At 51.2% G+C, this 26628-nt stretch overlaps 1 protein-coding gene across 1 annotated transcript in view; it reads right to left on the reverse strand.

Annotated features, from left to right (window-relative positions):
• Window positions 1–26628, reverse strand: part of LOC138810258 (sortilin-related receptor-like) — a 121105-nt gene that overhangs the window by 43463 nt on the left and 51014 nt on the right. The window contains exons 13-24 of the mRNA XM_069997396.1: window positions 23714–23892; window positions 21564–21750; window positions 20589–20717; window positions 20129–20214; window positions 15039–15211; window positions 13660–13791; window positions 11294–11385; window positions 9831–10077; window positions 9117–9255; window positions 6246–6419; window positions 4042–4155; window positions 754–876 (exon numbers count right to left, since the gene is read on the reverse strand). Of these exons, the coding sequence (XP_069853497.1) occupies window positions 754–876; window positions 4042–4155; window positions 6246–6419; window positions 9117–9255; window positions 9831–10077; window positions 11294–11385; window positions 13660–13791; window positions 15039–15211; window positions 20129–20214; window positions 20589–20717; window positions 21564–21750; window positions 23714–23892 (1775 nt within the window). The remainder of the gene's footprint in view (window positions 1–753; window positions 877–4041; window positions 4156–6245; window positions 6420–9116; window positions 9256–9830; window positions 10078–11293; window positions 11386–13659; window positions 13792–15038; window positions 15212–20128; window positions 20215–20588; window positions 20718–21563; window positions 21751–23713; window positions 23893–26628) is intronic.

Consider the following 26628-nt stretch of genomic DNA (forward strand, 5'->3'; position numbering starts at 1 on the left):
ACTCATGGGGGGAAAAAATCCCAGCTCACAAAGCTGTAGATCCAACCTTCACTAGGATACTCTCACACCCACTTAGAGAGTGTGGGTCGAGTTCCTGCCTCCCTATCCATTGCTTTGCCAGGCACTGGGAGCTCCTGTCTGTAACCCTAGAAACTCAGGAGGCTGAGATCTGAGGACTGCAGTTCAAAGCAAAGTCTATGAGTTTCACAGGGAAGCCTATGAGACTCTTATCTTCAATTAGCTACCAAAAAGCTAAATGGTAGAGCTAAGCAAATAGAGCTAAGGTCAAGCCCCACTTCCGGCACAAACATACATGCAAAGTGAAAGAAGACAGAAGCTCACTCTCTGGCTGGCACATCTCCCTTTGATAGAATATCTACATGGCAAAAAGAATTTATTTTCTCCTTTTTCCGATTAGAAAACAAACACAATCAAAGAGTAAGTGACTGTAATGAGTCCAGGCCCCATCTTTTCCTTCCTTACTTCTGCAACCCATTAACTCTACATCAAGCATGACCCGAAGAACCAAATGTTCACGAAACAAACAAACCAACAAGCCCTGTAAGAAGGGAAGAGGAAGGAAGGCTCAACACTGCCTCGTGGATGGTGGAGGCCCTGCAACTGGAAGATGATGAACCCCGAAATGACTATCAGAATCCCCCTTTTCCAGCCCTCCCTGGCTGTCAGTGCAGCCCGCCGGCAGGCACGGTCACCTCCGGCTCAGAAGGGGCTCCGCGCGCCGCATCCTCTTACCACAGTGCCTCTCGTCACTGTTGTCTCCACAGTCATCCTCAAGATCACATTTGTAAGAGAGTGGGATGCAGGTCCCCGACTCCTGGCACCGGAACTGGGTCTCCACGTCACAGACAGTGGTAGCTACAATGAGAGCGACAAGACACTCATGAGGGACAGCTAATTCCCCTCGACACAAACTTCCCTTTAGAAAGCCAGTTAACAAGAAAAGACCAAAGAACACTTGAATGACAAACACAGAAATCAAACGTCGATTTCACCTAAGAAATACACTTCATGAGAACCGGAAGCGCACAACCACAGCACAGCCATCTTCCGGGGGTCAGCGTCGGATAGGAACAGGGTCTGCAAGGGCCAGACGCTGTGTGGGAGTGAGGGGCTGTCCCCCCTCCTGAGTCCCTTCAGATGTGAAGATGTCCCCCCAGGCCACTGACAGCCATGCCTTTATCTAGAAAACTCCTATTGAGGTAGTTCGATTCCCCAGGGAAGCTGGAATTGTGCTGTTTTGAAAACCGCCCAGATACGCAGGGTGCAGGCTTCTTTGTCAGTCTGGGCCAAGTGTCAACCCTCATTCTTCCGCTTCCCTAGGCAGATGATTTCACCTCCCCAAACCTCAGTTTCCTCGGCAGTCAAATGAGGGCAAACTAACACTTGTGATCACAGGCAGAAAGAGTGGGCTTGGACCTGGCTTCCTGCCACCTACTTAACCATCTGTGCCTCTGTCCCCTCTCTCATCAAGTGCAGATAAGGGCTAGCTGGCAGTACCATACCACAAAGAGAGTATAACCAGAATTAAGTAAGAAAACAGGCTTGGGGCTGAAGTCTATGTAATAAATAGGAGCGAGAGCTAACAGGCTCCAAACACACAACACTTTTCTTCCTCAACTTGTGACAGGCGCTTCTGGCATCATGGACAGAGATTTCCTCCCTTTCCTGATCACAGAACGTGTCTGGCTTTTGTAGAAAGCCCAGGGACCCAGGAAAAGCCCTGCAGGAAGGCGGGGGAAGGCAAGGTTGCCCTCCCGGGTAGCAGAGGGGCCACCAGGAAAGGTAACAGCGTGACAGAGCGGAATTCTGGGCGGGAGGCTGGGGGTGGGGCCCGGCACCACGTGACATGCTGAATGGTAACACTGCTGTCAGACAGCCCGGCAGCTCCTGCTGGAGGCGCCCGTCTCCTCTGACACTGAGCTCACGTGGGAGGCAAGGGATGAATGCAAAATGACAAGACTGCAGGGGACTCGCGTCAAAACCCCCGAGCCTGCGTCCGCCCAGCTGGAGGAGTGTTTAACAGGAAGGGAAATGACTGGCAGCCTCCCTCTCCCGTGTCCCCCGCACACCCTTCCTCTCTTCCTTGGAGGCTGACGGGTGCCGCACTAACTCCTCCAGCGCTCTGCCCAGCACACGGTTGTCCCTGGCCTGTGGTGGGCATGGTGCCGCAGCATCTCGAATCCCCTCTCTCTTTATAAGGAGAGGGACCCGAAGGCCCAGATACCCCTCTGGGGTGTCCTCATGTGACTCGCTTCAAATCCCCGAGTCCCTCATCACCTCACCCCATCACACATCTGACTTGTCGGAACTCGAGCCGAGTGGCCGTGGGAGACAGCAGAGCAAGAGCAGGTCAGGGTGGGATTCCAGAAAAGCCAGCCCCAGATGACACAGGCCAAGCCAGGAGGAGGACAGAGCCAGCCACATGCATCCAGAGTGTGTTTCAGCTGCGGGAAAGCCCCAGGGCCAGCAACAAAGCCGGCCTGGGCTGGGGGGGGGGGGGGACGACAGCAGGCTCTTCTCAAACATGCAGGTTTTGGTTCCTCCAAACACGTGGAACCCGCAGCTTGTCCAGTCCGCGGGAAGCGAGCCTGGGGCTCGGGGAGTAGTAGTGAACTGCCTTTTATCCCTGGCTACTGGACTTGGGTTTATCTACCTTACATCTCTCTGCTTCTACCGTAATTATTAAAGTCAGGGCAGTTTTCTTAAACCTGCTAACCGTTGCCCTGCCTTGATTATGTAACAAACCCATTTTCTACTTCACACTGGTAACGCCGTTTGTTAATGTTGTTGGGGAGCTCAGTCTAGTCTCCTGCCGATACCACGCTTCCCCGTGAGGCTGTCGGGCGGAGGAGGCTTGATCAACGCCGTCTGTGCAAAGGAGCGGAACAGGCACAGGGGACAGGGGACAGGGTTCCGCGGCGGTCACCTCCCGCAAGCCCATGGGGGCAGGGCACAGTCATGTGGGGCCTGGGTGAGCCCAAGGAGGTCGTATCTCTAGACTTCCTTTCAGGGTGAAATGGCATGGAAATGTGGCATCTGCTCCAGGATGAAGGCCTAAACCAACCGAGCGTGCAGAGACCCAGCAAGCCCGTGGGAAAGACAGCCTCTGCGCTGCCAAAGGAAGGAAGCAGCGTGAAAAAGCAGGCCGAGTAAGCCAAGCTACTCCAGAGGCTGCGATCCAAGCCTCAACACCGGCCCCAGCAGGAAAGTAAGTCTGTGAGATGCTTATCGCCAATTCACCAGCCACAAGCCAGAAGTGGAGGTGTGGCTCACAGATAGAGCTCCAGCTGGAGCAAAAAAAAACAAACAACCAGACCAGAGCTCCCCCCAAAACCCAAAACAAACAACCAGAAAACATTAAGTGAAGAAAGGCTAGCTAAGCTTAAATAACTGCTTATTTATCTATAAACACTGTTGACTAGAGTCTCGTGCTTCAGCTGAAGTGTCAAACCTATTCAGTACAGAGACTTGGGTGCCGAGGTACTCCACGGCCCAGCCCACGTTCATCACCAATCCGTTCTAACTAGCTCTCTGGAGCATGGCAAGCAGCCAATACCAACTAACTGGAGTAAAGTACGTGTGGACATAGCTGCTGCCTGTCTCTATGCCTCTCTATGAAGGCTGAGCACTGAGTTTGGAAATCAAACCACGGCACTACTCCAAGTCACCAGTTTCATCACAGTGCTAAAGCCAAGGTCAGAAGCCAGATCGCCAAACTGGCTGTTTCAACTGTGGGTGCTTATTAATTGCAAAGGATAGTCGGCTGCATTATGTGAATGGAATGTAGACATGATATCGAATAGATAGAACACCGACGGGATATAACGACATATAAGACAGGACATGATGTGTGGTGTGATGTGCTTTGCTCGTGGAAACGTGCTTTCTGTTTTCCACCCCCTTGAGCCCCCGCGGGCCTCAGCCATGGTGGCGGCCAGCACCTCGTCTCCAGGGCCCGGCCTAGAAGGAGCCACCCGCCTGCCGCGCCCTGTCCCTCACGGGTCACCCCTGAGAACTCACGGCAGTTCCGCTCATCGCTCATGTCTCCACAGTCGTTGTCGAAGTCACACCACCAAATGCTGTTGATACAGTTCCCGTTGCTGCAGCGATACTGGTTGCGAAGACAGGTGTTCTCTAAACACGGGGTGAGGAAGAAGAGGAGGAGGACGAGGATGAGCAGGAGGAGGAGGGGGAGGAGGGGGAGGGGGAGGGGGAGGAGAAAGAGGAGGAAGATGGGGAGGGGGAGGAGGGGGAGGAGGAGGGGGAGGGGGAGGAAGAGGAGGAAGAGGGGGAGGGGAGAGGGGGAAGGAGGAGGGGGGAGGGGGAGGAAGAGGAGGAAGAGGGGGAGGGGAGAGGGGGAAGGAGGAGGGGGGAGGGGGAGGAAGAGGAGAAGGAGGAGGAGGAGGAGGAGGAAACAGAATCAAGATTATTCATACTGCTGGACCAGGGGACTTTCTCTAAGCCCCCACTTCTCTTCCTACATCATTCTGCAGTAAAGGTGGGGGAAGGGGGCGAGTCACAAGCACACATGAAAACAAGGAAAGAAAATCCTTCCCCTGAGAGCTTCCTTCCTTCCTCTTTAAACTACAACTGCAGGGGAGAGGCAGTGTGGCAGTGTTTAGCAGTGTTGATAGCACTGGCAAGGCCCCTTGGATACCCAGTACAGTCCATGGGCACAAGAAAATGCTAAGTAACAAAGCAACTCTTCAATGGACTGTCTACACAGCACTAAAACACACACGTCCGTTACATCCATCACTGTGCTGTGTGCAAAGCCAGATGTCCACACGTATGGGCTCCCTGCTGGCCAACCACACACTGAAAATATCTCGATCTATCCTGAACATACACCAGCTTTTTATTCCCTGATTAACACAGTAGGGTACCTCTTTATAATATGTTAGGTATTAGAAGTAATCCAGGGGAGATTTGAAGTACACAGAGATATGTGTGCAGGTCACACATAAATACTATGTCATTTCGTGATAGAGCGCTTGCCTTGAGCTGAAGAGCACAGGGACAGCACGCAGGCCCAGAGTTCAAGACCCATGAACAACACCCCCCCCCAAAAAAAAAGAACAAATACTATGTCATTTCCTATAAGAGACATGCATATTCATGGAATTCCAGAACTAGTGGAGTTCTGTACCAATCCCCAGAACACTCAAGGATAATGCCATATATTCACAGGTAATCATATGGCGTATACATCCAACTCAAGAGCAGAGTGAGTTACTAAGGGTTATTTGTTGTTGTTGTTGTTTTTGCCCATGTCTTTAAAGCACACACACACACACACACACACACACACACACACACACACGGCATGATTTTGAAAACTCAATCTGACAGAGTATCCTACCCTCCCTCATGAAGCGTGGTGTGAATTTTATTTCTCTCCCAATGGCTTCAGGATGCCATCCAGAGTCTGCAAGGAAGGGCCTTCTAAGGAAGGCAGGCCATCTTTTTCTCATCTGTACTTCCTAAGCAAGATGGATAGAAGGCTCGCCCCTGGGCCTCAGGAACGGCAGGGCCAAGTGAGGTTAGGGTTACAAAGCAAATATGACCTCAAAGAAGAGAAGACAGCACGTGTGCCGCCCACCAGGCCCCTCCTGGCTTCTCGCTGACCGAGGTGTGAGGCTAGGGACCGGGAAGTGGGAACAGGGAACAATAGGCTTTTGGAGGAAAGTATTTTAAATTTACGTATTCCAGATCTAAGGGGCTGGGGATATTTTGTCATGACTTGGAAATCATGACAAAATGGCCATAGAGCACGCACAGAGCCCACCCCCCAAATATAGGTCTAAAAGCTCAGGCTGCTTCAGGCTGTGAGTGGTGGATAGCTGTACACTAGTGAGAAAAATGAGTCCATTCCTCTAGAGTCAACAGATTTCCCAGACAGGCTGGGCCAGCCCATAATCAGCAGAAGTGGAGAACCTGGAAGTCCCAAGGAGTGGGGTAAGGAAAGAAAGATGCAGAAGGACCATGAAGACGAGCCAGGCGCTCTGATGACACCATTGTCAAAGGCACATTACTACTTTCACGGACAGCTCAGGCCGGTGCTGAGTGCACGCTGGAGTGTCACGGGCTAGGATGTCGGTAAGTACCCAGTGCATTTCATGTCTAGCTGGGACATTTCCCAATAACCTGACAGGTCAGGGAACATCTAGCCAAGATGAGAAAAGGAGAAAGGCGAAGGAAGACACAGGCAAAAAGAGACCCACCTTCCTTGGTGCAGGTGTTGTTCTTCAGCTGATAACCCTGAGGACACTCACACACGAGGTCCCCAGACGGGAGCACGCTGCTCGCCACGCCCTCTGGACACCTGCAGCTTTTGCTGTTGTTGGCTTTGGGCAGGCAGAGCAGGCTACACGGCCTGGGCACACAGGCGTTGCTTCCTGGAGAGAAGACAAGAACAACACAACCGCCAAGTGAACACGGTCCACGAGGGAGCCTCAGAACACGAGGAAGACAGGCTACAACCTCCTGGTCTCGCAGAAATGACAGTGAGAAGCTCAGAAAGGCTATGTGAGCAGCTGAGGTGTTTCTTTTTTCTTTTTTTTTTTGGGGGGGGGGTCCGGTCATGGGGCCTGAAGTCTGGGCCTGGGCGCTGTCCCTCAGCTCTTCAGCTCAAGGCTAGCGCTCTACCACTTGAGCCACAGTGCCACTTCCGGCTTTTTTCTTTTTGCTTACGTGGTGCTGAGGAATTGAACTCAGGGCCTCAGGCATGCAAGGCAAGCGCTCTACCACTGAGCCACCTTCCCAGCCCCTAAGGTACTTCTTATACCCACCCACCTCTGCCCACAGCGCTGGGGAGGGGTCATACCCCTGTAGCAATGTTCCCCAACAATACCACTCCTGAGTTTAAGCCCCAGAACTGACTGAACAATAACCACCACCAAACACAGTATTCAAAACTGCTGTCATAGTTACAGGAACACTGCTCTTCGAACAACAGCAAGGCCTGATGGATTTCCTTCAGTTTCTGCAGCCATCGTGGCTCTGGTGCTTATTACTTCCTTAGTGTGTGCTCTGGACAAGTGCTGGGCCATTTCTCTTATCTTCAAGCCCAGAGTCCACATGGCCTTGGGGAAGGTGAAGGAAGGTTTTGCCGGCCCACAGTGCCCGTTGGTGTGGTGTGGATGACAGCCCTCCCTTAATGAATGTACTTATGGCTAGTGTTTACTTGGCCAGCAGAAAGTCGCAAATGGACTTAGCACAGATAACAAAATAACAAGAGATGAGGGACTAAAGACACCACCCAGCGGCAGCGTGCACATTTAGCATGTGCAAAAATCTGGGTTTAATTCTTGTCTCCCCATCACTCCCCCCCAAAAAAAACCAAGAATGAAAAATAACAAAAATGAATGGCATTGGGGGAACTAATATGCATCGTCAATTGCAATTAGCTCTTAGTATCTAAAAAAAGCAAAGACACTCCTTCTTGTAGCAGCATTGACCTAACTCAAACTAGCATCCCTGGGGCACTGTGCCCTTGTTTCCTGGCTGTGCATCTCTTGGGTAGCCAGGAAGCCTCTGAGAGGGTCCCGCCCCCACCAAACACAGAATGAAAGATCATCCCAAAAGCAAAGCAAGAACGGGAGCCAAGGAATGCATTAACCAATCCTGGGCCAAAGGGAAGTCACAGCCGACCCTGCACAACACAGACTACGTTCTGCCCACCAGCACACATCTCCGGTTCAAATGGGCCTTCCTCTGTGCAGAACTAGAATTTCTCTGGCTAGTCTTAATGAAGGCGATTCTTGGGGACAAGAAAAGCAATGCACACCTAAGCTGAGGGTCACAGGCCTGTTAACTGGACACGAGCAGATCATGTGCACGTGTGCTCAGAGCATGCTGTCTACCCCATTCTCCACCCCCAGCCCCCAGCCACAAGTTAAGTATACCGCAGTAAGAGGCACCCTAGCAAGAATCCCTTGGGAAAGCTACTGAATACCTACAATTTCATTCTCTAATCTGCAAACACTGATCATACCACCAGCCCTCCCTCTTTGCAGGCCAGTAGAGGGGCATAACAATAATACATATGTAAGATACTTTATAGTCTTTGGAAGGTGTTTTCAGGCTATCTTCCTCAGTCCCGAAGGGATTAGAGTGGTATCTCTAACTGTATCACTCTCCTTGTCAATTTTCTCTTCACACCGTGAGCCAAGAACCACAAAACAGTATCAAGATTCTTGTTCAACACAGAGAACTTAGCAGTTTCTCAATAAAGGAGTCAGCTGACCCTGGATACTATTCAATCCTGTGTGATAAAACAGGTGACACTTAAAGGGGCTATTCTTCTTGCCTGAGTTCCCTAGAATCCAGTCTGGCCAGAGATCAGTGAGGAAAAATGGCATCGAAGGAAGAAAGATCAGATTTAGGAGGCTCACATCAAGAGAACTGTAGTTCTCGTCTAGTCAAGTGGTGTATGCCTGTGATCCCAGCTGTGCAAGTGGCAGAGGTAGGAAAGCTGCAGACTAAGGCTTCTCTGGGCCAAACATAGGGACCTCGGCAGAAAAATAACTGGAGCACAAAGGGACGGGGGCAGGTGGGATCAAGTAGCGGAAAATCTGAGGTCCCAAGTTCCAACCTCAGGAGTACAAGATGAAAGCGCCACACAGAGAGAGGCATGGAGCCGCGTGAGCGCCAGTGTGAGCACCCTGGCTCACCCGCTGCTCCAGCGTGAGCACCCTGGCTCACCCGCTGCTCCAGCGTTAGCACCCTGGCTCACCCGCTGCTCCAGTGTGAGTGCCCTGGCTCACCCACTGCTCCAGTGTGAGTGCCCTGGCTCACCCACTGCTCCAGCGTGAGCACCCTGGCTCACCCGCTGCTCCTCCCCGAGCGGCAAGGGGCCGGGCAGGAGGACGCCATCACCCACCCAGCACCACCGCTCCAGGCAGGCAAAGCACGCTGTCTTCCAGCTGTTTGTGTGTCATTAGAAAAGAAATTAAGATGCCATTAGGAAGAAATTAAATAATGCTCATGTTGTCGTGACAACAAAGACGCAGGCTGCCAGAGCCTGCTCAGCGCGGGGCGCTAGCCCGCACACCGCCCCTCGCCTGAGGCCGGAGGAGGGGCCTCTGCCTTACCCGTGTTCTTCCCCTTGTAGAAAATCTTCATGTCCATCAGCCCCGTGAGCTGGCTGCCCAGGGTCTCTATCTGGGAGCCGCTGTATTTGGACGCTCGGAAGATGCTCAGCTGCGACCAGTCATCCCAGTAGATCTCGTTCTGAAACACAAGACAAAGCCTTCGCCCGTGGGTCCAGCCTTTTGCTCCTTTGTCCCACATGGCCCAGGCAGAAGAGGAGACAAGTGGACACATGCTGGCTGAATGAGGGCCTGACCAGAATTCCCCTCAACCCCACGCGTTGGTGACTGCATCCACACCTCACCAACTACCCCCACGCAGGAGCCATCTGGCGAGCATTCGAGTCTGACCACACACAGGACCCCCAGGTTGAAATCGGCCGGTTTTAAAGGGGCAGACCCCTTTTGATGTGTAGCGTGGAAAGCACTACGAGGGTCACGCGGAGGGACCCCGCTCCTGTGAAGGGCGAGGAGGCACGGCGAACCTCACAGGAGACGAAGCCTCGGAACTGAGCGCCGCCACAGGCACTTGCGACGTGAGCAACACGGGAGCTGTCTGGGGCTCCTGGCGTCACCACATCCCTCCCTGATGCTGAACGAATCGATCCACCCTCAGAACTCCACAGGACTCGAGACAGCAGCGATGTAAAAGCCCCGGCTGGCCCGGCCTGGCCCCTCCGTGTGCCCCTTGCACGGGGGCGGACAGCGAGGGCTCACCTTGAAGACAGCGATGGCATAGGGGTGCGGGAGGTTGTCCAGGATGAGCGAGCGCCGCTGGCCGCTGAAGGTGGCGCGCTCGATGCAGTCCAGATAGGCGTCGGTCCAGTAGATCCACTGCTCGTCCACCGAGATGCCGTTGGGCCACTTCACGTCCTCCGACACGAGCCGACGCACGGCGGAGCCGTCCATGTTGCTCCGATAGATGCCGGGCTTCAGATCACCCCAGTCAGTCCAAAACAGCACGCTGCTCAGAACGAAGACACAACACACATCTCGTCAACAGGAGACACAGGGCTTCACAAAATACAATCCTCCATGATTATTGTGTGTGAAACTATTGCTTCATTGACTCCAGTAGAGGTATTAGAACTTACCTGCAACCAAATGATGCAAAGATAGTATATGGAATTATATAATATATAGAAATATAGGTGCATAGATGTATACAATGGTACATGCAACAGACTACTCTAAAACCTACAAACCTGTAGGTGTTCACTGACAGTGGAACCATTTCCAAAGTAGGTCTGCTAGTAAGTGTGCTAGGAGCCTAAGCCACACTTGCATGTGTCCCTGTGGGCAGGGCATGCCGGAAGGCAATGCTTGTAAGTGACTCGCAGCACTTCCCAATGCAACACAAGAAACTAACAATAAAACTACTCCTTGGGGGTATGGATGAGGCATGGGAAGTTCAGAATCAGAAGGGAGATTGGCCAGACACAGTGGCTCATGCCTGTAATGCCAACTACGCAGGAAGTAAACATCTAGATCATGGCTCAAGAACACCAGGTGAAAAGTGAGAGTCCATCTCAAACAAAAGCCAGGCATGTTGGTGGGTGTCTGGGGAGGATTGTAAACCCAGGCCAAGCCAGGCAAAAACAGAGCTACATAAAAAAATCTCTACAGCAAAAAGGACTGGGGTATGGCTCACAGGTCCCAGTTTAAACCCCAAAAGCACCAAAAAAAGGGGTGGGGGAAGGGGAGAAAACAAACTTCTATTCTCTGTTATTATCTTTAATCAGGTACACAGATTATTTTTAGAATTTTCGGTTGCCGATCATAAATGCAGTGGGAGGAAGGTTAACCCACTATCTCCCGTACAGTACAGTGATGTTTCTCTTTGTGAAGGAGTTAGTAAAAAGCACCTCTGCAGCTCCCAAGAAACTCACCGGAGAGCTGGACTGAATCAAATGTGTATGTCCTGCACGAAACTCAGTCCTGACAATCACGAGCGGCTCTGCCTCGTCTGTGAAGACCTTCCTAACCTTCCCCTTCGAGAGAAACATCCCAGGGACACGAGACACCCGGATGCCTGATACACAGCAAACGGGGCGAGCTGGCCACGAGGCTGCCACCTACCCCCGACACTCAGAAAAGGCAGAGGTTTTGTCCAGCGCTTTGTGCTTGCGATTGCCACAACATTCGACACCAAGCTGACTTCCTTTTGGAGACCCACTTACCCCTCTTGAGGCACGAGGACCAGAGCCCTGGGCCGGTCGAGCACAGAGGAATTGATGATTGTGAGTCGAAAGTCACCATCTGGATTGGCTACCTGACAGGAAGAGGGGGAAGCAGGAAGGCCAGATTGGATCTGATTGCCCTAAAAGGCTCAACGTGGCTGCCTACAGTCGCATGCTCCCCTCCACAGCTCTGCTTCACAGCCTCATTCTCCCATCAGAATGCGCTGATCCCCCAACCGTCCCACCCCGTCCCACCCCCACCCCACGCCACCCCAGGCTGGTGTGACAGCTCTTATACAATCTGAAGGGGCAGCAAGAGCAACGTGTCCCCCTCCTCTGGGGGTTTCCAGAGCCACCCCCAACAGATGGCATCCTCTAAGGAGGTAGAAGCCCCTTAAATAATATCCCATGATTGTTCCGATCAACTTCAGGGCAAGAATTGTGGCCTATTATCAGATACCTATGTTTACATAATAGATTGTGTGTTTCAGCCTTAGGCTTTGAGGGAGAATGAAGCAAAAGCTGCCCTTTGTCCCAAGGTGGAGGCGCAATTAGGTGACTTGATTTTGAAATGCCAACAGTATCTAATAAAAAAGGAATAATAATAACACTGTGTAGTGTTTGCCATCTTCCTGTGCCCCTTAAATCGTCTCTCGACTGCTTGTAACACCCACCGCAGTGCAAACGCTATGCAAACATTTGCTACACAGTGCTGTTAAGGAAATATCAACAAGAAAAGAAAGTCTGTACTTGTTGAGTACAGTTTTGCGTTGCTTTGCAGTTGTGAGTATTTTTAATCCTGGGATGCAAAACTGCAGATCTGAAGGGCTGGCTGGAGGCCATCCTGTGTCTACTGCTTGGCTGGCCCAGGTCACCGTGGCCCAAAGCCTCCTGGGCTCTACACTGCACACAAAACAAATTCTCCAGGTCACAGCCCTGCTGCAAGGAGTCCACAGACTGGTCTGACCTTCTCCCTCTCCCACGCTGGCTGGACGGCTCATCTCATGATTCTCCAAGCCTGGTGCTCCTCCAGGAGCACCTCCTCTCTGCTTTCCTGCCATGGCCCATGCCGGCCTGCCCTTCCCACCGTTCACCCTAACCCCAGAGGGACATCCCCGCAGCTCCGCGTCTGCCCCCTCTCCTAACTCTCCTGAACCACTCTACATAGCTCACTCACGTCTCTCAGGAACCCTCTCCAACTCCAGTAACGCTCTCCAACTCCAGTAACCCTCCCCCAACTCCAGTCAGCCTCCCCAACTCCAGTCAGCCTCTCCAACTCCAGTAACCCTCCCCCAACTCCAGTCAGCCTCCCCAACTCCAGTAACCCTCCCCCAACTCCAGTCAGCCTCCCCAACTCCAGTCAGCTTCTCCAACTCCAGTCAGCCTCCCCAACTCCAGTCAGCCTCCGCTCCTCCCAGCACACTCAGCTCAGATGCCAGAGCCCCAGAAGTCTCTCTGCCCCGCTTCCCGCCACTGCCCAGAGCTCCTGGCCCCCTCCTGCTTTGAGAACCTCATGGCGCTCAGCACCAGGAGAACCAGTTCCTGTCTTTCATCTCTTGGCTTTCTCCACTGACACGTCAGGTCTCCTCAAACAGGAGTTTGTATGCCTGGCCCACTGTGCTGTCCTTGAGCCCGAGACCAGGCCTGGCACACATCACACACCACAGGCTTTGTGGATAAATGCGTCGCCATCTTCCCCGTAACAAAACCTGAAGAAGAGAAGCCCCTTGCCCTACGTCCAGCAGTTGGCAGCGCAGCGCCTGAATCCGGGCTGCCTCTCCAGGCTGTCCTGTCTCATTGCCTGCACTGAGCCCTGGGTACCCCAGTTCTGCTGGGCTAGCTGCCCCGAGCCACGCCTACCTGCAGGTAGGTACAAGTTGCTGGGGCACAGCCCTGGGCCCCAGCAGCAATTTGCATGCTGTATACACAATGCTTTTGGGTTGCACAGCACATTTATTACCCTCACGCTGTGGCCTTGGGCGAGTCAGTGGAGCAAGTTACTGGGTAGTGTAGTATGTAGCAGCTAGAAATGAGCAACAATGCTGATGGGAATTATTACTCCAGAATAATACTGGAGTATTTCTGCTCTGATATTATCATCACTCTGCTTCTAGTAAGCCAAAGCACAGGCTTTCCTACCAAGCACCTATCCTCAGACGGGACAGCTGGGGCCGGAAGCAGTCATTTCCATAAGTGACCCTCTATTCTCCCTTCTCCACAAACTCAGCTTATCAATTCCCCGGAAATTCACGGAACATTTCCAGCTCTGTCCGATACCCTGGCCCCTAGCCCTGTGGCGAATGTGGCTCTGAGCTCAGGTGTTCCTGCTGTTCACTTAGTGTGGAACCACAGGAGCAGGCACATACCTCGATCTTTTTAAAGCCAGCATCCACCCAGTACAGCAACTGGCTGAGGGGCTCAAAGGCCAGGGCCTCCACTGTCTCCAGGCCGGAGTTGATGATCACTTCCTGTCCCGTACTCCCGTTCAAACAGAGGCGCTAAGGACAGAAAAACCATCAGAACACCGAAGGGTTCAGGTGGCTCAGAGTGAATCAATCTCATGGACAGTAACCCTTTATTTGCCTGGCTGAACGGACAACAATGAGCTGGTTTATGGAAGTAAGCTCTCCAGATACATTATTAAAATCTATTTTGAGAACACTACTAAAATCTATTCTGGTTTGCAGTTTTAAACAGAGTAACAGAATCATCTCTATTACCCTGTATTATCATTATGAACACAGATTACTGAACGAGGCCCTGCATTGCAATCCTGAAGCCAGAGATGACTGCCATGTGTAATCTGTTGGTTTTTTTTTTTTTTTTTTTTTTTTTTAACAGAAATGAAACCAGACTGCTGGTAGTTTTGAGCTGTGTCTCCTTTTCTACTCTTTCTTCCCCGGAGAAGCTGTTGGCTATGAGGCACTGGCCTGGCACAATTACATTCTGTGCCACCCCAGCCCCTCCTCCCACATTCCCTGGTACCCTAAAACTTTTATTGGGTTGGACAATACAGATAAAACATTGGAACTGCTTTTCTAAAAAGACTAAGGAGACAAGAAATAAAGATCAAATAGCTCTCCTTTAAAATGCATGGAGTTCAGTTCATAAATGCATTTATGGCCCTTTCTAGCTTATCCAGGGATCTTCAATACGTGTGTGTGTGTGTGTGTGTGTGTGTGTGTGTGTGTGTGTGTGTGTGTGTGTGTGTGTGTGTGTGTGTGTGTGTGTGTGCATGCATTGCTATGTTTTAAAGCTAGGATCTCACTACACTGCCCAAGATGAACTCCTGGGCTCCCACCTTGGCCTCCTGATGGCGTGGTTCTTATCTGTGTTTAGAGTAAGTGGAGTGGATAATTACAGGAACCTTGGATAAGTCAATTGTTACCATGTCATAACTTGAGAAGAAAGAGGCTGGCAGCAGCTGGTACAATACACAATGCATCTTACATTGCTAGTTCCAGAATATTCCTAGCAGAAGTGAGGCCTCAACAGTGCAATTTGGGGCTTCTTGGGGAAGAGAGGGAAGGGGGAGAAGGAAGGAGAATAAGAAGAAAAAGAAGAAATAATAATTATTAAGTCATTGCCTTCTAATATGTACAGAAGGAAGCAAGTGAGGTTTTATCTGTCACTCCTGAGATGCGTTTCTACTCTAAACCTCTCGCTACGGACACCTTTGAAGCGTGTTGGGAGGGGACAGTGACAGGCCCAGGCCCAGGAGGAGGCCAGGGGCCGATGTGCTCACCTGGATTGAGTCCAGGGCCAGGTCAGACCAGTACAGACAGTTGTGCTCGTAGTCGAAGTCCAGGGCCACAGCCGCACGTAGCCCTGAGAGCGGCAGCTGCTCCGTGGCTCCAGATGCAAGGTCGTAGCGGTAGATGGACTTGCGCATGGCGTACAGGATGAACTCATTCTCTTCTGCCAGACACAAAACAACAGCGTGCCCCAGGATGCTAACGTGCCCCCAGCAGCTCCGCCTTCTCTTTTCAAACCTCGACCCACTGTCACGCAGCAGGGATGGAGGGAAAGGGTCTAGGAATCCAGGCCAGAAAAACAAGCTCACGGGGTCACATTTCTGTTAACTCGACTCCAGAGCATCTGTTTCTTCATAGGCAAGGGTTTGGTCACATTTTAAAATTGTAGTTCCCTCAGTATCTGTCCTTCAGCATTTAGACTTCTGAGCTCAGCCTGAAAGACTTGGTTCACCCCCACCCCAACATAAAAGAGAGCAGGATTCACCAACTTGCCCATCGGCCCAGCTCCCCGGCACCATCATCCCGTGGACTAGAAGCCCTGAGCCCTGGAGACTGCTCACACTTTCAAATCGTTCACAATGACGAGTGCGATCGGAACAACCTCTCCATCCTCTTGCTCCCACAATAACGCTCCCACATAAACGCCCTTTGTTCCTGCTGCACACAGACACAATGTACTTACCCGGTACCTGGCATGGTTGAAAATGCCCAACCGATGTATGGTGGAAGAACTGACTGGAACTCAGTTCACAAGTGAGAAAACTTGAGACCAGAGAGCCTCGCTGGCTCATGCAAGGCCACGCCACCACAAGCGGCAGAACTAACATCTGAGCCACCACACCCTGCGGCCTTAGGAGATGCAGATCCTAAGGATGTCATTCTTTAAGATTTAGAAATAAAGGTCCGAGGTGCTTAGGAGCTTTATGTAATCTCAACCTACAACCAGAAGATTCTGTGCTCTTTTCTTTTCCTTTTGGCAGTACTGGGGTTTGAACTTCGGTCCTTCTGCTTGCGAGGCAAGTGACTCTACCACTTAAGCCATGCCCCCAGCCCTGCTCTTTCTTTTCTACCTGAACTATAGCCTGTAAGACATCCCGATTCTCCCACAAGCCCGGAAGTAAGACCCACACCAGAATCTCCATCTACAAGTGCCTAGCACACACAATACGCCTACAAGAGCAGAGCATGTTCCAGAAGGACACGAGGACATGGAGGGTCCTTCGGTCACACCCCACCCCGTGCACCCCCTTTTCTGTGGCTGCCCATCTGTAACCACTTTTACCGTAACTGGGGGAAAGAGCACCTAACCCTGAGGAGCTGGAACATAAGTCGCAGAGCCAAAGCCCTGGGGAACTACCATGATGACCCCACAGAAGGGGAGAGAGAAAGGAGGAGGAGAGGCGGGGCCTGTGTCACAGGGTTAAAGTTAGGAGGACGTTCATCTGCTGTCTCTTGAATCTGGTGTCCACCCAAATATTTGTTGCCTGTGTCATCTCCCTAGAGAGACTAACAACAAAAAAGCTTTCAAAGTGAAGGATACAGACAGCACGTCCATGTTCACAGTGTGTTGCATGTGGAACCAAGATGCACGGCTGAATCCTCTGCTGCGGGCCTGCATTAACTCTGCTCTCGCCCCCTCCCCCATCTCATTCCGTCACCGAGTTCACATACACTACTGCCTTCTTCAGAAAGCCTTTAACAACATTAATGCACTGAGGGGGAAAATGACTGGGCTGGGGATACAGAGAACATTGCTAGCATGCACGAGGCCCTGGTCTGATCCCCTGGTATTGCAGAAAATAATAAAGAAATCCACCATGAAAAATTTAATAATGTAAGTCTGCCTTCTTGCCCTTTGGTTTTATTTCACTTCAAAAGCACACGATAAATTCTAGGGGATAAAGACAATATGGGAGGGCTATCCATGCCGAACTTCAAACTCTACTACAGAGCTATAATAACAAAGACAGCATGGTACTGGCACAAAAACAGACCCGAAGACCAATGGAACAGAATAGAAGATCCAGAAATAAATCCACAGGCCTACAGCCAGCTGATATTCGACAAAGGAGCCAAAGACATACAACGGAAGAAACACAGCCTCTTCAACCGCTGGTGCTGGGAAAACTGGGCAGCCACATGCAGAAAACTAAAAGTGGACCCCAGCCTATCACCATGCACCAACATCAACTCAAAATGGATTAAAGACCTTAACATTAAACCTGAATCTCTGAAACTACTGCAGGACAGAGTAGGAGAGACACTTGAACTAATAGGCACAGGAAGGAACTTCCTGAACAGAGTCCCAGGGTCACAACAAATTGGAGAGAGACTCGACAAATGGGACTACCTTAAAATAAAAAGCTTCTGCACAGATAAAGCTATCGCAACCAAGCTAGAAAGACAACCAACTAATTGGGAAAAAATATTTACCAGCAATATATCAGACAAGGGGTTAACATCCTGTATATACAGGGAACTCAAGAAACTAATCTCTCCCTAACCCAACAAACCAATTACTAAATGGGCAAGGGAACTAAAGAGGGACTTCTCAAATGAAGAAATAAAAATGGCAAAGAAACACATGAGGAAATGTTCATCATCCCTGGTGGTGAAGGAAATGCAAATAAAGACAACCCTGAGATACCACCTTACCCCAGTCAGAATGTCCCACATCCACAAATCAGCCAACGACAAATGCTGGAGGGGATGTGGAGAACGAGGAACGCTATTACACTGCTGGTGGGAATGTACACTCATACAACCACTTTGGAAAGCAGTCTGGAGGGTCCTTAGAAAGCTAAAGATTGACCTCCCTTACGACCCAGTCATACCACTTCTAGGCATCTACCCTGAACAACAGGAACCAATATACAAGGACACGTGCACCTCCATGTTTATTGCAGCACTGTTCGCAATAGCTAGGATATGGAAACAACCTAGGTGCCCCACCACAGATGAATGGATCCAAAAATTGTGGTATCTATACACAATGGAATATTAAGCAGCCATTAGAAATGACAAAATAATGGCATTTGCAGGGAAATGGATGGAGCTAGAAGGAATCATGTTGAGTGAGGTAAGCCAAGAACGAAGAGACAAACAGTACATGGTCTCCCTGATAAGTGGATGAAGAATCCAAAATGTTAGGTGATATGACAAAACTAACAGGACTTAAGAAACAAAGAACTCCCACTCATCTGGTTGAACCACTACTAAATATCCCCATGCTGCTGATCACATATATGGTATATAACATATGAGCACCGTTATATATTACAGACTGTGATAGACAATTTGCTCCAGGAAAGTTAGAATGAACTTGTGACTTTAAATGAGCATCATTATTCCACAATACTGTGAATTTCCGGAAATTAAGTAATCACTTAATCACAATCACAAAAAAAAAAAAAAAAAGAACCTTGGGGAAGGGAGGGAGGGAGGGGATGGTAGGGGGAAAACAATGGAGGGGGTAACAATGTTCAAGAGGAAGTGTACTCATTACCTCACTAATGTAACTGTAACCCTCTGTATAGTATCTTTACAATAAAAAAATTAAAAAAAAAAAAAAAGCACACGATAGCTAAATGTTTCCTTTTGGTTGTCCTTATGATGCCAGCTCAGACATGGGGCATCTGACAAAAGACACAGTCACCATGGCAAGACTTCTGCCCAAGATCTCTCCCTGGCACCTAAACCTTGCTTCTTCCACCACAAAAGTACAATGCACCCTGCGGCCCACTGCCATTCCTAACCAAGAGAAGGAATAGAGTTCTTGGCTGGCACCAGCCATAACATGACCTAGAAATGGGCATCATTACAGTAACCATATAAAAGAAAATGTGAGGTGGAGATAGGGAAGATAATGGTCTCAGGCTGAAAAGTAACCTAAAACAAAAAGGGTTAAGGTGCAGTGCACAGGAGGGGAGAGGGGGAGAGGGAGAAAAGGAAGGCAAAGAAGGAGAAAGAAAGGAGGAGGAGAAAGAGGAGGAGGGAAAGAGAAGGAGGAGGAAGAAGAGGAGAAGTAAAAGAAGGAGGAGGGGGAAGAGGAGAAAGAAGAGAAGGAAAAGAAGGAGGAGGAGGAGGAGGAACAAGAGGAAGAGGGGGAAGAAGAGGAGGAAGAACAAGAGGAAGAGAAGGGGGAGGAGGAGGAAGAGGAGGAGGAGGAAGAAGAGGAGGAGGAGGAAGAACAAGAGGAAGAGGGGGAAGAAGAGGAGGAAGAACAAGAGGAAGAGAAGGGGGAGGAGGAGGAAGAGGAGGAGGAGGAGGAGGAGGAGGAGGAGGAGGAGGAGGAGGAAGGAGAATTATTATCAAATCATTGCCTTCTAAAAGTCCTTCCAGACGCCTGAATGACCTCATCTTTGCAGACATGACGGTCCCCATTAGCCTGATGAAGCATCTTTTCTCTCTGGGTATTTGCCTGCCCAGCCTGCTGATTCCTGCCTTTAATTCCTCTGACATTTAGGGGGTGGCCAACACTGAAACCAGACTTTTCTATTTCATCCACTGCTCTATCTTCTCCTAACAGAAGAGAAAAAAGAGCTTTCCTTTCCCGCTGGTTCTGATAGGCGCCGAATAAACTGTTTTTGTCCCTCACTGAATTATCTTCAGAAATATTTATTACAAAAGCATGTACTCCAGGCACTTAAGAGCAATCATTCAAACTCCACTCACCCAAACCCTCATCAAAACCGGCTCTTGCGAGGAGGTTATGTGGATATTATCTGCTCATTTGCAGGAATCTGCTGAAGCAGTGGTTCTTACATCTCCACAGTGAGGTATGTTAATTACTCTGGTAATGACGGAAGATTGAATTAAAGGATAATGAACTTAGCATGACAAACAACGGGGCCAGCAGTGAGTGGAGACACTGCCTGCCTGCCTGCCTGCCTGCTGCCTGTGCAGAAGGTAACTGTGTATATTCAGTGACTAATTTGGTGCCTAGAGCAGCTCCACCAGAACCAGCCAGTGCTGGCAGACATCTGTGCCACCATGGCCCTCCCGGGGTGAGCAGGAAGAAGGGTGCGGAGAGAATAGCAGACACCCGTGGAAGTCCACAGGAAGCAGCCCACTGTCCTACCTGCCAGGGGGCAGGGAACCAGCTCCCCTTCCAGCCGGGCTTCAACGTCTCCTCCACTGCACGTGTCCCCAGAAATCTTCCGGTAGCTGTAACACCCCAGAGAGAGAAATCAAGAAATATCGAGGTACAACGGCCAGGGTACCCCCACTGGGAACCTCTCACCTCCTTCCCCACCCACGGCAAAAGACTCTACCCACGCAATTCCCCATCGATCTAGAGAGAAGGTTCTTGGTGGCTGAGTCTGCTTATGACTGGGCTAGGTAGGTGTGATGTTGTAGTGAAGACAGCTCCTCTGAAGATGGTTCCCCTAGCATTACGGAGAAGCTTGCAGGTGGGAAGAGGAGAGACTGCACACACTACCCCGGTCAACATTGCCGGGCTACTGGGAGAACTCAGGGTGGTCTCCGGGGCTCACTCTTCCCGTGGGCAGGCCCTCAGTGGGCGGCTGGGCAGTACATACCCTCTCGTTCTCCTGTAAGTGGAGCCCACGGGACAAGGCACGGGAGGGGAGTAGGACCTTCCAGAAAATTCTGGGTCCGGAACACAAACCTCTAAGGACAAATCTTCACTCAGCTTGAAACCAAAATCACTGAAAAGGAAATTGGCATTGGTTCGGTTGTGCACATTTCACATACGTTGGTGCCAGCCCTGTGATCTTTACCCTGCTAACCTGTCCCTTGCATTTGGTCCCTTTAAAGACATGCATTCGGGCTTGAACTCAGGTCCTCATACTTCTCTTAGCTTTTTCTCTCAAGGCTGGCACTCTGCCACTTACGCCACCTCTCTGCTTCTGGCTTTTTGTTGGACAAATCCTTGGATTTGTCTGCCCGGAGCTGGCCTTATACCATAATCCTCAGATCTCAGCCTCCTGAGTTGCTGCCGGAATTACCAGTGTGAGCCCCCAGCACCTGGCCAAATTCCCTGCAGCTACATGGCCTTGGAATGCCCAGTCACATGCCTGATGCTGTCTGAAAGCCCTGACTCCAGCATTGCCAATCCCAGCCCTCCCTTTTTTCCAGTGGTCACTGTGAAGGTCTCCCGTTTCCCCCTCTAAGGCTCCGCCCCTTTTTATCTCCTACCACAGAGAACTGCGCACACGGATACTTCTCCCCTGGGATACCTGACGGAAAGACATTTAAGCACCCCTTCGCTTCAGGTAAGAAAGTAAGCCCCCACCAGGACAGGGTCCTAAGGAAAAAGCGCTCCCTACAAAAGCACCTCCAGCATGGTCCCACTGTGGTTCAACCTCCTAGAAATAAACCCCAGAGGTGCAAATCCCTAAAGCAACAGCTATGGCCGCATCACGATGAGAACCACTCCAGTAAGCTGCGAGCCTCAGAGATGCTTAGTAAACGTTCTCTTCTATTGAGGGAGCTGCGGGCGCTCTTTGTGGATACAGTGTAACTCAAGTCCCGGCTGCTGAGGAAGAACCAACCATTCGTAGTCCTCCCGCGTGCAGGAGCAGTTGGATAGGACCACGGGCCTGTCAAAGTCTTCTCCATTAAAGCAGGTGGCGTGGGGGGTCCTCCGCTTGAAAACCATCTTGTGTCCCAGCAGACACTCATTCCCCTGCTCGTCCGACGGGGACCACAGCTTGTAGTCATTCTCTGTGCAGGGAACCCCTGGGGGAAAAGACAGCCTCAAACTTCGGAGCCAGACCCTCGCGGGGCTTCCCGACTCCCCACCCCCACAGTTGAGCCCCCTCTGCCGATGTATCCCGCACCGCCCGGCGAGTGCCATCAGGAGCTGTCTCAAGCCTCCTTTGGGCTAAGATAGCCACAAGAATGCAACACTAAAGGGCGGGAGGCGTGGCTCACGTGGGCAGAGTGCTCGCTCACTCGGCAAGCATGTAGCCCTGAGTTCAAACCCCAGTACTGCCAAGAAAGAAATAGCTCAGAGAAAGGAAACAGTGCCACGTGAGACACAGAGATTCACCTGAGAAATCAAGGTAGAAGAAAGTCAACTTGTCATGAGTCAAACTTCCAAATGACGGTCTTGCTTGCTTGTGACAAGTTTCAACTAATCAGGCCCGGCTGCCATAGCCTGCTCGATCTTCCTGCCTTCGCCTCTGAGTGTGGGGACTATAGGTGTATACCACCACTCTAGCCAAACTCCTAAACTTGGGGAAGGGTCAACAGTTCCTATTAGGAACCAGTACCCAGAGGCATTTATTTCTCTGCTGGAGACTGAAGGATGGGCTGTCCCAAGTAGGTGTGTTACCAGGGCTAGGTTATCCATCGTACACAGAAGAATGTGTGTGCCCTAACTGGACATACGGCAGGCTTGTGGAAAGATGGTGAGGGCGTGGGCACAATCACCCCATGTGCCCACATTCGTCCCAGGTGCCAGGAGCGTGCCTGCTGCGGGGACTGCTGAGGATGCCTGTGTCTCTGTTGGGATCCTCTACATTTTTCACACATGCAACTTCGGTCAGAATTAAATACTACCAGAAGCAGACGCACAACTGTCGATTCAACGGCCTTTAGGTGAGCGAAGACTTCTGAAAACCCTACCGATGGAGCAGCAGCCGGGCTGCCCCGGCAGATGGAAGAAAGCCGCACACAGGACAAGTCCTTGATTCTAAGAGACTCACTATCTAGCTGGCGGACAATGACACACAGAGTGACAGTCACGAATTCAGAACCCGAGGCAAAGTGAAGGCACGTGATGCCAGGCACAGAGCAGTAAAGAGATGGCTCCGGGTGGAGAGAGCACAGCAAACGTGGCAAACAGGACTTCACCTGGTAGAGACCCAAGGGAGGGAGGACGCAGGGGCGCCCTGAGCTCCCACAACAGTGTCAGCTGAAGCAGAGGAGGAGGGCAGGGTGACAGCATGGAGCCGTGGGGCATGGGGACGTGGGGAGGGTCACTGAAGAGCTTCATTCACTCCTCTGGCTGGCTTTCATGTCCTGTCTTGACTAGCGGCGCGCGCCGTGACCCTGAGCTGCTCTGAGCGGACCCCATCACACTGCTTTGGAGAAGGTGAGGCATCACTGGTGTGCATGTTGGATGTGCCAAAGGCCTGGGGTCGGCCTGTGATACCTCGGTGAAGTGGACGAGCCTTTACACACAGAACTGGGGAGGGGCCGGGGAAAGAACTAGTGGTTGTGTCATTGGTAGTGTGTGTGTGGGGGGGTGTCCTTTGACGGGGGTGCTGGGATCCAGCCCCTCCCCCATCTCTTTCTCGGCTCCCGGCACAGGTCCAAAGCAACAGGGTCAAACTGTGAACCCAAATCAACCTTTCCTCCTGAGGTGATTTCCTCAGGCTGTCAGAGAGACCCGAAGCAAGCCGAGTCACCAAACACGTTCCCTTGGCCTTGCTAATATGGAAAGCTGTATTTCACTCACATGTGTAACAGACACACGCTTACATCCACTACCTGCCAGGCACTTTGCTAGGAAACCGAGATTCAAGGAAAAGTATTATTAGGAAGGAATAGCCCCCCCACACCTCCCAGTGTTCTCTGCTCCCCTGTACACGCCCATCCCCCCCCACCTCGCCAGCTCCCCTGAGAATGCTCAGCACTCACAAGGAAGTCAGCCATGACCTGCGGGGGAGGGAAGGGCCTGGCGGCCAGGACTCACCCAAGGCATCCGTGGCATTGACCTGCAGGATGAGCCAGCTGTGGACATTCTCCTTGTTGGAGCCAAAGATGGTGAAGACAGTGCTCTTCTCCCCCGGCTCTGTGAGGAGGCCGTACACGAACACGGGCTGCTCGGAGAAGATGAACGTCTTCCAGGTCTCCCCCTCGTTGGTGCTGTACCTGCCCAAGACAAGGCAAGGGAGCCCTAAAGTTTCCCATCATGTCATCACCCGTCACGGTGACGCCAGCTCCAGGGGGAAGAGCTGACCACGGGTCCCACGAGGGACATTTACAGCTGTGTCAGAAAGCAACGAAGCCCAGGCACCGGTGGTCATCTCCACGGAAGGGCAGGGCCCTGGGTTCAAGCCCCAGCCAGCTGACAGAGCTCCATGAGACCAAATTTAGGAAAATCTGAACACTAGAAATAGAACGATGTAACAGATTACACATGAATGGAAGCAGGCTGCGGCCCTTGGGTTCTCAAAGAGAGGATTTTTCCCTTATATTAGCAGGCTACCTCATGAACGTGAAAAACGGTCACAGAATGCACGGCACCACGCTGACTCCAATCTCACTTCTAATCGGTGACTCCTGGGCAACTTGAAGCAACTGTCTATGTTCCACAAGATGCTCACACCTTGACTGCAGACCGAGCTGGTTCTGAAGAAGGTGCGTCAAGGCGCAGGGCATTTCTGCTGCAGAAAATGTCCACTGTGCTCATCCGGTTAATAGATTTGAGCTCTTTCTTACCAAAGAACTGGCAGCAACCTATGTGCACTCATAAATGAGTGGATGGAGCTACGCACCGTCGCTCGCATCAGCAACCCCAGCCACTTGAGGGGTGGGCATCCAGAGGGTCGTAATTCAAAGCCAGACCAGGCCCAAAGGTGATCAAGGCCCCATCTCCATTAACAAGCTGGGTACGGTAGGGTGCACCTGTGATTCCAGCTACTCAGGGGGCCATGGGTCTGAGGCTGGCCCGTGGGAAAAAGCACAAAGACCCTATCTGAAAAATAACTAACGCAAAAAGAAGGGCTGGGAACATGGCTCAAATGGTAGTGCCCCTACCTGGTAAATAGCAGGGCACTGAGTTTTCATTATTTCAACCCTGTCCCTTAGCTTCTTAACGGTTAAAAGGTTACTAAGGAGCACCTGCTCCCTCCAGGGACAGAGCCACACAGGGTGAGGCCAGAGCGGCGTGGACTTCTGCAACCACGTCCCAATGTTCACGACAGCCCCAGGTATGGAGCTCACGGAGGAGGTAAGTACCACCCCAGCGCTCTGGAAATGAGGGCTGCACGCAGGTCCAGAAAAGTCAGCCACTCTGCTGCACATCATCTCTCAGGGGTTTCCCAGAATTCCCAGAAATCAGAACTCCCCTTGGAGAAAAGATGCTGTGAGCAGGTCCAAAATATTACAAACTATCCATCTTCTCTGACCCTGCCAGGCAGACTGCCGAGAAGAAATTGATCTCATCCCTACCATCAAAGCTGAGAAAATTGCGTTTGGTTCTTTTGGGGGGCAGGGTGAAAAAAACCCAACAAACTTTTCTCTGATGATCTCTGATGACCAGCAAGGAAGAGAAGTCACCCCCACTCATCTGCCGGGCAGGACACTGGGATGGTGACCTCCACTGAATAAATGATAAGCAAAGCCCCAGCCCAGCCTCTGATTTGCTTGTGTCAGATCTGCAGACACAACCACAAGACACAGCGTTCCACTTCTTGCCCTCAATTTCAATGAAGAATAGCCAAGGCAACAGCCTCTGTGGAGAATCACAAACAAACAACTCATAGTTACCTGTGCGAACCAGGAAGAGAAAGACAAAAACAATTAAGTGAACCACCTCCAGAAAAGGTCTGTCCCTCTTATTAAAATGACCGACGCTACTCCAAAATGGGCTTCAGGTCCGCAGATGGCTTTTCTAAACCATCCCTCTCTTTAATTGGCTCAGAAACCACACGGCGCCCCAGCGGGCACGGAGGGCGGTGGACGCTGCTCCCGAGCCCTGCAGCTCCCACCCTGCAGGCTCAGTGTCGAGCACAACATCTGGTTCACTGTGGATGTTCAACAAATGTTCGTGTAATTGACCTGAAACGCTTCCTAACAGAAATGGGCTCTGTTCCAGCCTGGCCTCCATCTCCCATTGCTTCCTCACGTGGGAGCGGGGGATGCTTAGACACCGGTGCCGTGGACGCTGGCAGGGAGCCCCGTGCTCAGGAGTGGTCATTTACACAAGACACAACAGCAGTGGAGCTCTCTGGAGATGTGCAAATGGCACTCTACCCAGATCCCTTCCGGTTTTATAAATCAGTTTAAAAGGGGGGGGGGGACACAAAACAAAACCAAAAAGCATCGCAGAAGACTAAGTATACATGACCTAGTAGCTCATCTATCAATCAATAAGATGGATAGGAACTTGTCTACAAAAGCAAGCCTTGCTAATGAGTTGAGGACTTCAGAAATATAATAGAAAAAGGCAACTAAAAAGCAAAGGATTTAGAATAAGATCAATGCCGAATGAGAGCCAATACATGCTATGAGGCTCAGGGGACAGAGAGATCACTACAGCAGACTGAGAAGGGCCCCAAAGCTCTAGATGGAGCAACAGACATGCAGTTGTATCAGAGGTGGCCTGTCACCGGTCTAAATCTGATGTATCCTCAAAAAAGGGTCAGATATTGGAGGCTTCGAGCCCTGCTGGCAGACCCGCTCAGTGAGGAGCTGAATGGAGCAAGAGGGCTCTGTCTTCATCAATGGATGCACCTTCTGAGCTGGGCTCATATTTCAATTCAATCCTTCGAGGAATCCATCAAAGGATTCATCATTTGATGTCACTAATGAGAAGCAAGTACTGGGAAGTGAGGCCTACAAGGAGGAAGCAGATTGCAAATAAAAAGTCTGAGTCACACAAGT

The sequence above is a fragment of the Dipodomys merriami genome, unplaced genomic scaffold (genome assembly GCF_024711535.1).
Source record: "Dipodomys merriami isolate MVZ:Mamm:240054 unplaced genomic scaffold, mDipMer1.0.p SCAF_103, whole genome shotgun sequence".
In the NCBI taxonomy this organism is placed as follows: domain Eukaryota; kingdom Metazoa; phylum Chordata; class Mammalia; order Rodentia; family Heteromyidae; genus Dipodomys; species Dipodomys merriami.